This window comes from Passer montanus, unplaced genomic scaffold (assembly GCF_014805655.1).
Source record: "Passer montanus isolate IOZ18808 unplaced genomic scaffold, ASM1480565v1 scaffold76, whole genome shotgun sequence".
NCBI classification, from domain to species: domain Eukaryota; kingdom Metazoa; phylum Chordata; class Aves; order Passeriformes; family Passeridae; genus Passer; species Passer montanus.
In genome coordinates this window covers 1,154,179-1,164,981 of record NW_024372813.1, presented here as the reverse complement: position 1 = coordinate 1,164,981, position 10,803 = coordinate 1,154,179, and the positions used below count along the sequence as shown (strand labels likewise).

At 41.1% G+C, this 10,803-nt stretch overlaps 1 protein-coding gene across 8 annotated transcripts in view; it reads right to left on the bottom strand.

Moving 5' to 3' along the window:
* ATRX (ATRX chromatin remodeler) overlaps window positions 1–10,803 on the bottom strand; it is a 66,563-nt gene that overhangs the window by 9,857 nt on the left and 45,903 nt on the right. For 7 of the 8 annotated variants that reach the window (XM_039731141.1, XM_039731142.1, XM_039731143.1 and 4 more), the window contains 11 exons: window positions 9,993–10,130; window positions 9,606–9,781; window positions 8,504–8,621; window positions 7,776–7,906; window positions 7,395–7,483; window positions 7,061–7,230; window positions 6,049–6,202; window positions 5,653–5,756; window positions 4,074–4,182; window positions 2,901–3,078; window positions 993–1,187 (listed from right to left, as the gene is read on the bottom strand). In XM_039731141.1, coding sequence (XP_039587075.1) covers window positions 993–1,187; window positions 2,901–3,078; window positions 4,074–4,182; window positions 5,653–5,756; window positions 6,049–6,202; window positions 7,061–7,230; window positions 7,395–7,483; window positions 7,776–7,906; window positions 8,504–8,621; window positions 9,606–9,781; window positions 9,993–10,130 — 1,562 coding nt within the window. Of the gene's footprint in view, window positions 1–550; window positions 661–992; window positions 1,188–2,900; window positions 3,079–4,073; window positions 4,183–5,652; window positions 5,757–6,048; window positions 6,203–7,060; window positions 7,231–7,394; window positions 7,484–7,775; window positions 7,907–8,503; window positions 8,622–9,605; window positions 9,782–9,992; window positions 10,131–10,803 lie in introns of all 8 variants that reach the window. The other variant, XR_005630083.1, reaches the window with a different exon arrangement.

Here is a 10,803-nt window from a genome sequence, read left to right as displayed (position 1 = left end):
TATTGCATTGGATTGATCAGTGTTTCAAGTTAACAGATTCAGTTGTTTCACAAGTTTTTGAGTTATTTTTACATTTTTTAAAATAAGAAGCAGCAGCAAATGGGCTGCATTGGCACTGTTTGTGGAGGCACAAATGCACAAAGCATTAATTAACTAAGAATGTAAAAAAAGATAAGATACTACTAATTATATAATATCCAGACACTGCAGAGTGACCAAACCACAGAAATTTAACCAGCTCATGAACTACTGGCCACTCCCTGATGTGTTCCAAATGCCAAGAAGCAGAGAATTCCACAACAGCTGAAGGATTAATTAGTCTTTAGCAGCCCACAGAGACTTTAAATGCAACATAAACCCACAACCTGAGCTTAAATATAAACTGACTTGGAGAAAAAGAATATAATAATGGAACCAGTTATTCTTTCCTCTAAAGTTTATTCTTATCTAAGTGCAACTCTTCCCTTATCTCTACTAAAGGAAGTTAAACAGGGAACTCAAACCCAGAAAGTCCTGGCAAAGGAAAACATGGATTAAGATGTTACCTTACCTCAGTGCCACCTCACAGATGTGTTCTCACAAACGGAGGTTGTGCTGGGTCTCACCAGCATCCACTCACATGCTAATTTGAGTTTTCCACAGTTTCATGCAGTAAAACTTCTATTCATTCAAAATGTGTGAAAAAGTGACTTAGAAGTTTGGTCTTTTAATGAGTATCTTTCTCTCATAGTACTAATTACTATGTTTGAGGAGAACTCCTCACCCAGCAAAGTTGGGTCTTTTCATGAATATCTTTCATAGTGCCAATTACACTGAGGGGAAACTCCTCACCCAGCTCATTAAGGTTTTGTTGTATTAATTTTGGATTTTATTGTGTTTCCTGCTCTTCACCCCCACTCCAAGTGACCAGCACTGCTCTACACTACAAACACATTTAAACAGACCCAGGTTATTTTTACAGTACAAAACTCCTGCTGGTGGCCACCACTCACTTTTGGCAGCATGGGGGTGTCCCTCTTCTTCTTCTTCTCGGAGTTGGGGTCATCCAGCAGGTCTGGCTCGAAGGTGTAGAGCTCAGTGAGCTCGTTCATGGTGAAGTGCCTCTCCACCTGCTGCTGGTCCACCACCCTGAAGGACAGCGACTGCTTCGTCACCTGCCGGTCGTAGATCTTGTCCTCCATGGTTCCCTGAACACACACACAGCCACTGCTCACCCACAGCAATGCTCACAGGTGTAAAAAAAGACAAATAACCACCCAGCACTTCTCCCTGCCTTGTTTCTGCCACTTTCAAGGCGTTTGTTTGCTGAGCAATAAAAGGAAAAAGCGGCTGGAAGCAGCACAGCGGGAATTGTGCATGGGACAGATGTCATCTAGATGTTGACTAGAGGAAGAAAATTGGTCTTTTAGTGGTGTTTTTAAGAGATTCAGTTTTGCTCCAATTCCCCAAAGTAGGATTTTGACCAAAAAATGGCAATTTTCACAGCATGTACCTTATTTTGCTGCTTTGAGCAGCCTGTGAAAAGGAAAACAGATACCATATCACTGTGGTGGAGGGGAGAGGGGAAGGGAGGCAGTCAAGCCTAATTCACCACAGCTGTGTACAAAAAAAAATTAGATCTTTGATGAAAAAAAAGGAAAATTACTTATTTTTTGAAAAAAAAGATGACTGAGAAGGACGAGAACAGCACAGCCTGTTCTGAACAGCATAATTTAGAAAGGGTATCAACAGTTCAAAAGTGCACAGAGAAAACTACAAAAACAAACTGAAGCCTGAAGAAAAACCCCATCTGTGACAGTAACATGTCCCAGACAAGGATGTGCTTCAGCTGGGATGCAAAGAGTGACTGGATCAAGGGTTAAGTGCTCCTGGGAAAGGGCTCCAGGCTCCTCTCACACCTGAGCAACCAGAAGCTGAAGAGGCACTTCCTGACAGAAACAGTGGCCTTACATAAAGCACACATCAGTGTCCACACCAGTTATTACCCATCTTAAACATCTGCAGGGTGTGATATGAGTTTTCAAGTGAGACTGGATGCCTTTTTACAAACATTAACCTGTATCCATGTGGTTTCATTGCAGTTGGACCATCAGGGTCTGCAGAAGGAGCTGCCCTGAGCAGGGCTATTCCCTAACAACAACACCATCCTCTGCAGGCACTGCTCCATTCAGGGCTTTTAGAGGTGTGCAAATTAAAAAGGCTGAGACTCCTGTTCTGAGTCTGGGTCTGGACATGTGAATCACTGCTGCAATTCCAGAATTTGGGTTAATGAAGTGTCAGACAAGGGGGACTGAATGTAGGGAGCTCCTGGTGCAGGGAATGATTGGCATTTGACTCTGATTTAGGATGCTGAACAATTTCTTGATTAAAACTATATTAAATTACACTATACTGTATTAAAGATGTACAATACTAAAGAGATACTAAAAGAATACTACTAAAAAACCTGTGACTGTCTCTGACAGACACAACACAGCTTGGACCTAACAGGCCAATTAACATAAACAACCATCACTAGAATTTAATTAAGAACTCCCTTCAGGTAAATAATTTTCCTAACACATTCCACATGTGCAAAACAACAGGAGCAGAGAACAGAGATAAGAATTGTTTTCTCTGAGGTCCCTTGCTGTGATTCTCAGGAAATATCCTTAGGAAGTTGTGCCTGCCCTCTCTGGAGAGAGCTGCAGCTGCATCACAGGAAATAATGTGACATTTATTATTAATGTGCTCCCTTCATGAGCTGCTCCAGTGGCCAAACCCTGCTCAGATCAGAGCTGGAATATGGCTGGATCAACCTGGGTCACCACAGACCCCAACACCAGGCACAGTGCCCATGGTGCCAGCTCCCAAATGTGACTGCAGGATGGGAGAGCACAGAAGTGCAGGCAGACACTCACCTGAGCCAAAAACCTGTACACAAACACAGGCTTGTTCTGCCCGAAGCGATACACCCTGAAGATGCTCTGGATGTCATAGGAGGGGTTCCAGGAGGCATCAAAGATGATGACTCTGTTAGCAGCCACCAGGTTTATTCCCAGGGAACCTGCTTTGGTGGATATGATGAACAAGCGGCCTCTGGAACAGAGAGGAGGTGCAAAATTTCAGTATTTTGGAAAATAACTGTTGTTCATACACTGAAATAACTCTAAAACTTCATTAAAATAAGGTATTAAGCATAAAACAGATGCAGATTTTGCAAGAACAACACTTCTAGCAAAACATACACTCCCAAAAATACACATCAAGGCCTTTTGCAAATGAGTTGTTAAGAAAAACTGGCGGGGAAGAAAAAAAAATCTTTGGAGTTTGCATTTTCAAGCTCTAATGAAATTAGCTATATCAAATTAAACCATAATTTTAAACAGGCAGATTCCATGCCATAGAAACTCTTTCCTGGCCTGCAAACTTTCAGGGTAACTCTCCAATGACACTGCCTCTTTGATATATCTGGCTTTTTGGGATTCAGAAAAATCTCACTCTGGTCCACCTTGGAAGCAGTTCTTGACAGACACCTGACAGAATAAACTATTTAAAAGCATTAACACTGGATTAGCTCACTTCTTAATTTAATTTTTTTCTCCTTCACATCATAAATGACTGTGCCATAATTATATACTTTATTTTTTAAACAAATCTAGGAAGGTGAAGCTCCTTAATTCAAATACCAGCCTGTACCTTTCTATCTAAATCAGACTTCCAAGTCCCATTTTGGAGGAGCAGTGGAGGGCTGGGAGCTAATTTTGGAGGCAGCTGAAAGAATTAATTTGTTCCTGAGTGGCCCAGGGACTGCACACCCTTCCTAGGCCCTTGTATCCTTTAATACAATAAAAACCCTGTCTCTGATTTAAATTAGTTACAATCTAAAGGACAATGAAAATAGCAAGGAAACACTGCTGAGTAAACGGGATTAATCTGAAGCCAGTAACACATTCCTGCAGGTTTTCCCTGTGAGCTCTGATCACCATTTGCCTGGTCCTGAGGTCATGAAGCTGATAAAAGTAATAATAACTAGGGCACAAAAGAAAGAAAAAGGGGAAAATAAAGCACACATATCTCAGGAGAGAGCTCACCTCACATTAGTTTCATCATTAAACTCCTCAGCCCATTTCTTTCTGGACTGAGCTGTGGTTGAGCCATCCAAGCGATAATAATCAATATTTCTGAACCATTTTCCTTCACCTGCAAATGCAACAGCCAAGTTATGAAAATGCTGATGGTGTACATAACCAGACTGGTAACCAACTGGAATTTAAAGACAGAAATTTATAATTAAAAAAAAATAGTTCTGAGGTCAAATTTAAATTTAATTATTTGAAAATATCTAAGCTTATTTTGGTGGGGGGAAGTCCTCTTATTTTGCACACTTGCTAGCTGTATTTATAAACTTGCAGAGCTATGCCTTAACTTGGAGCCAAAGCTAATTTTAGAAGTCCCAAAGATGTTGTTCCATCTCATCTCAAAATTGCACTTTTCCAATGGATCCAGGTAGGTTCACATTACAGCACCAGTGTCAGTGTCCCTCACAACCAGCACTGAGAAGTCAGTGCTCCAAAGGAGATTTCAAGGGCCAAACTCATTTTGGAACCGAAACCCAGCAAAATCTTTGGGTTTAATTACCCTGTGAGTTACAGCAACTTCCTGTCAGATGGGGGAAAAAATAACTACAGCTGATGGAGGATTTTCTTCTCTCAGTAGTCTTCCATCTTCTCTGGCCATCAAGGTATTTGTACACAAAATAAATAACCCTGAGCCATCAGTCATAAAGAAAACGATGGTTCTGGGAGCAGCAAAGCTTAATTCAAACGATGGTGAGAGACAGATTGGTGGGTTCTGTCAGGAAAGGTGAACCTTGCCATGACCTAATTTTACTGGCCAGAGCTACCACACATGGAAAACCCTAACCTCTTTAAAATCTCAGAAGAAAGGCACAACTCCTCAAAAAGACACCCTGTAATGTCTGAGATGACAAAATTCAGAACAGGAGGCAACAGGCAGGAACAATAAATCTGTGAGAGACACATCCTGGAGATCTCCAGTGACCATCACAGATGGAAGACTTGGTGAGAGACTGCAAGGGAAAGGCAGACTTGAAGGAGTTCAATCCACATGTCCTGGGAATGAAACTCTGGGTAAGGAGGAACAGCACCCTCAAGAGTTGTGGGAACATCTTAGTGAGGCATTCCAGGCCATTTGAGCACCACTAGGACAATAATTGATTCAGTACTTGCTCCCTGTGAAAGCCAAGCTGCTGCTGTGCGCTGTGTACACAAAGCCTAAATTCACATTTTCCACGTTTTACACGCTGGTTTAAAGCAGCCTCATTTCCCTTCACTCTCTCTCTCCCAGGAGGAAGGATCAGGATTTGCCACACACCAGAATTTAACATCATTTTTGTGCAGAATTTAACAAAATGCCTTCTCTCAGATGCAAACATTAAATCTGCTTAGGCTACAAGAAGCCAGGGTGACAGAGAGTGAAATCAGAGTCCCAAATGGGCCAGCAGGGAGCTCCTGCAGGGGAGCCCAGTAACCCTGCCAGCCCCAGGGGCAGCCCAGAGCATGCAACATCCTGCTGGAAACACTCCATGGGCCCTGAACACAGACTTGTGAAAGAGCTCTGAGCATTGCAGCTGTTGAAGCACACACTCACCTTTGTAGATAGGAGGCTGATCTCTGTCAGATTTCTCCCTGTTAGCCAGCTCCAGGAAATCTTCTATCAAATCCAGAGATATCAGGGACTGGCTGAACACTAGGCTGAAAAAAGAAAGAGGGAAACACAGAATTCATCTCTGGACTTGTTTTAAATATTGCACTGCTTCACTTTTGTTCCCTCCTCCCTCTGATACGACCTTTGAGACAAACAGGGCAAGACTTCAGTGGGGCACATGCAGGTGTGGGAAGATCCTGACAAAAATGCTTGGCTGCTTCAGAAAACAGCAGAATGAAGAGTGGATGGATGGGGAACACTGTCACTAATATATTCTATATATATATGACTATAATATAATATATTCCTGAAGTCTCTCATGACATGTCCAGAACTTACACTTTGTCTCCCAGCTCCTCTGCCATTCGGAGGATTTCAAAGAGCAGCACCATCTTCCCAGAATGTTCCAACACCTCAGCATCTGCATCAGTGACAAAATCTTTGTACCAGTCTGGAGCTGGGCTACCAGGATTGGAAGAGGATGTAGCTTTGCCTAAAAAAAAAAAAAAAAAGAAACAAAAATCAAACATGAGAACATGGTCTTCATTTAAATGCTCTGAACTACAGAATTATTCCCTCACTATCAGATTTAACTGGTATGAAAAGAGTCAAAGAAAAAACAGCATTTACACTATAAGCAATTACAAGAGTTAAATATATAAGGGATGCAGAGACAGAAACTCAGCCTGCCTATAATGTAATTCCTTTAACACGTTTAATCTCTGTGTGTAAATGTTTTACATACAGCACTCTCCACCCCTTACATGTTTACAAGATGTTGCCACTGGGATGGGGGCAAAAAAAAAAGATTTCTCACCTGACCTCTCCCAAAAATTTAAAATTACTATGGGAGAGAGATTAGACACACATGAAATAACAGAATCAGAAAATTATCTCTGTGATACCAGATACAAGACAAAAGCTAGATTATTACAGGAAAAAAACCCAAAAATTAAGTGTGAGCTGTAAGAAGTTTGAATAACAACTTTGAAGAGGTCTTGTGCTCTGCTCTGCTGCACTGGATCTGCTTGCTCAGCATCCAATTCAAATTCCAGATTTGAGTTATAACAGATATATTTCCTAATATTTCCATGAATCTTCCAGGTTATAAAGTTTTGTACCTCTAAATTTAAAAATTTCACTGTGCAGCTTCCCTGCCTCAAAAGCCCCAAGTTGTAACTTGATGCCCCTTGTTTTTCCAGGTTAAATACAAAATTAGAAGTAGCAGGAATTAACTGTGAATTAAGGAATTTGCCAATGTGCCACAGAGCAGAATTCCTGACAGCCCTCTCAAATTGCCTTTTGCAAAAGGAAGGTGCCTCACATTTTCAGCACTCTGTGTTATCCTCACCTTCATCTGACTTTGTTGATGCTGGGTTGTTTGTAAGATCTTCTACATTCCCTTCCCCACCTCCACGAGATCTTGAATTCCAGACTTTAATGACTTCAACATCATTATCACTGCCACTGCCACTCGAGCTACATTCTTTTGTCACCTTTTTCCCCTTGGATTTTTTTTTCCTAAAAAAGCAACATCATACACCCCATTATTTTTTTTTAAATCCCACTGAAAGAAAACATATTCTAACAGACACATAAAATACAAAATGAACATTCACTTTATAGGAATCACTTCAGTTCTATAAGGGAAACAACAGCAAGAAATTAAATAAAAGGTCAATTACTTTGCATAATCATCTGAACTTAAGCTCATGGAAGTTTCATCAGAATCTGAAGCTATGAAGTCATCCATGCTGTCTTCATCAAAATAGCCCTCAAAAGAGAAAAAACAGAAATTATTAACCATGCTCACCTAGAAGCTTTTATTAAGCCTTTAACCATCTGCTTACTCTTCATTTAAACAATGGTAAGTTCTATAAAGACCTGTCCTTGCAAAATGGTTTAAGAATGACAACATACCCAGCAAGAAAAATATGACAAAACCAGCAGCAAAATGACCCCACAGCAACAAAGATTTCCATTAATTTGACGAAACTTTACCTAGAGTTTGGCAGAGCTTATTTGGAAAGCTCTCAAGTGAGAGTATTTTGATATATCTAATTTACCTTATTTTCTTTACTAATATAGTCCAGCTGCAAACACCAAGGGTGAGTCCAGATTCTGCTCAACATCTGGAAATCCTGGAATAGTTTAGCTCCAGCTTTGCCTCTTCCACCTTCATTGCCACCACCTACACCTGACAATAAAGTTCAGGTTTTAGAGTGAGCCCTGAAGTGAGTTTGCCACACTCTGCTCCCCTTTGAAGAGCCCAGCAGAGCAGATCTGAGTGTTCTTTCCAGCTGCACATCATACTGCAACATCTCTTGTAAAAGGGCTCAAATTACTCACTCACAGCCATTTTTTCTCCCAGTTAAAGCTGTCAAAATTAGATTTTCTCCTTTTTCTTAATAATGAGAAACATGATTATATTTTTTTACATAAAAGCACACTGCTCCCCAGTACAGGAATGTGAAATCCTCTTAAAAAGACAGACTTGTATATTTAGGTTTTGTAAAAGCAGCCCAGGGTGGAAATCACAAAGTAACATTTGCATTTAGGTCTCAATGAATCTAACTAATCTGAGCTACCTTTAATGACCTGTAACACTGCAGTATTCTAATACAAAAAAAACCAAACAACAACCAACCAAAAAAACCACAACCCAGCTTATTTTTTTGTTGTCCAAGCACTTTAGTGCATGGGACAATGTTCAGAAAGTTGATTTTCACCTAGCAAGTGTGGCAAAATTATTAATTTATAAATTATGAAATGGCATCAGAGCTGCAGGACATACCTGTGAGATGGTCCAGGTAATACTGGTACAGCTTGCACTGGATGGGGGTCATCCTCACCTCGAGCACGTACTCATATTTGGGGGGCAGGAACTTGGTTAGTGCTGTGTAATCCTTCCTCTGCAATTGCACAGACACTGCTTCAGGCACAGAAACATGGCAGTGACTCCTGAGAGCCAGCACTGGCATCTCAAAGGACAAAGCACTGTGGATCAGTGAGGGTGATCCTGGTGCTCTCAGCCCCAGAGGGGGAAAATCAGCCCAGGAAATAGAATTTACTGCAGGCCCTGCAGCAGGAGCCCACCTGCCCCACTCAGGAGCTTCTCAGGACAGAGTGTATGACCTGCTAAGCCCAAGGCCAGTTCCAAGCCCATGCAAAGTTCACTGCAACTCCAGGAGCTGCTCTGGAACTGCTTTTGGGTTTTTTTTAAAGAATCCTAAAACCAGATTTCACTTCTGTTTTGGTTTTTTTTGACTCTGACACTATTCTGTCTTCCCACACAATGACCACAAGAGAGAACTGCTCTCTATGGACAGGATCTGCTCTGCACAGGGCTGGAGAAAATCCATGTGGGCTCCATCCAAAGCTTTTTTTATCTAAGGTCCATAAAGTAACAAGCTCTTCCCCCTTTTGAACCTGAATAATTTTCATTCTCTCTTGTTTTCTGTTGTTCTGATTCTCACAGATCAGAAAAAATACATGTTCAGAAATAACTGACAAACTATGCACCAGCAACTATCTCTGCAGACTTTAGGGCAATTCTTGAATGTGCATATGGAGTTAAAATGGAATATTTCAGAGCAACCAATGTCCTACTCTACCAAAAAAATGTTCTTGTCTCCCAGCAGGAAATAGCTGTATCCTCTAATACTTGTATTTTAGAATACACTGACATTTGCAGAAAAACTATGAAAACTATGAAGTTTTTCTAGTCACAAATAATGCAGGGATGTAACAATCAGTGAAAACATTTAATTTAAAAGACTTATGGAGCTCTCAAATCAGAAGTTTACAGGCCTTTGGGTGATGTCATCAGAGTGAGACAAAAGAACTCCTTCCCTGCAGTGAAATGAAGTGATGAGTTAGGGACAAAGTGCTCTCACCTGAACACAGCCAGCCAGCATCTCATAGAGGATGTGAGCCCTTTTCTTCATCACCCTGACATCCACGGGGGTGGAGTCTGCACACTGCCCGTTCTGGATGGGGTTGATGAACCGATTCCGGAACTCCTTAATTGAGCCAAGCAAGTTCTCCTTGATGAAGTTAACCATGCAGTGATCTAGGAGAGACAGCCACACTTGAGTGGTTCCAAATGCAAAGCACAGCGCTGGGATTAATGCAAACAGAAAATAATTGTGCCATGTCTAAATACAGAGAAATTTAGCAGGCAGCTGCACTGCTTCAAATCCTTTTCTTGCGATCAAACTAAATATATCTTCTATGGCTGACAGGCAGAAGTGTACTGGAGGAAATAAAAGACAACTACTCACATTCTATAAGATTATTCTGCAGTGGTGTTCCTGTCAGAATTATTCTTCTCCTAGATTTAATAGAATTCATTGCCTTGGAGACAGCAGATGCTTCATTTTTCAATATGTGTCCTTCATCACACACCACGAAGTCAGGACCTGGAAAGAAACAATATTAAATCTCTCCACAATATTTCATTGCCACAAAGAACCTGGCAGGCTAAAGCATCCAAAATTTGTTCTACACCAATGTTACTTTGGGGTTTTTTTAAACTTTTTTATGTGTTTTATGGTGAGATTTTTTAGCACTGATTGGGTTCACACTCAGCCTTTTGCACAAGCATTCAGAGGAGCCACTCTGGTAAAATCAAGGCTGTTGCTTATAAAGTCTTCATGGCAAGGAATAAACTCAGCTTTGCAGCATATTCCTGATAAAATGGTCTATTCCTGCTGCTGGTTGTGCATGGCTGCACCTCCACCCATCCTGTCAAAACTCAGTAAAACTTCCTTCTCTCCAGCTTTAGGCTGCCATCTACTGACACTTGGGCAATCCCAAAACACCCAAAAACCAGGTAACCTGAAATCTTTCATTAAGGCAAGAATAACACTAGGGGAACAGAGTGCAATCAGAAGTCTTAGATAATATAAAACACAACCAGATTTGATCTGAATTACAGACAAGTGAATTGCCACCTTGCAGCTGAAAGTCACCTCAGGAATGTCCTCAGCTTTCTTCCAGGAGATAAAATATCAGTCTGGTTTAAGTGAGCTGCACAAGGAATGTCAAAACCACAACACATTCCCACAGCATGCAAAGCAACTCTAATAATAA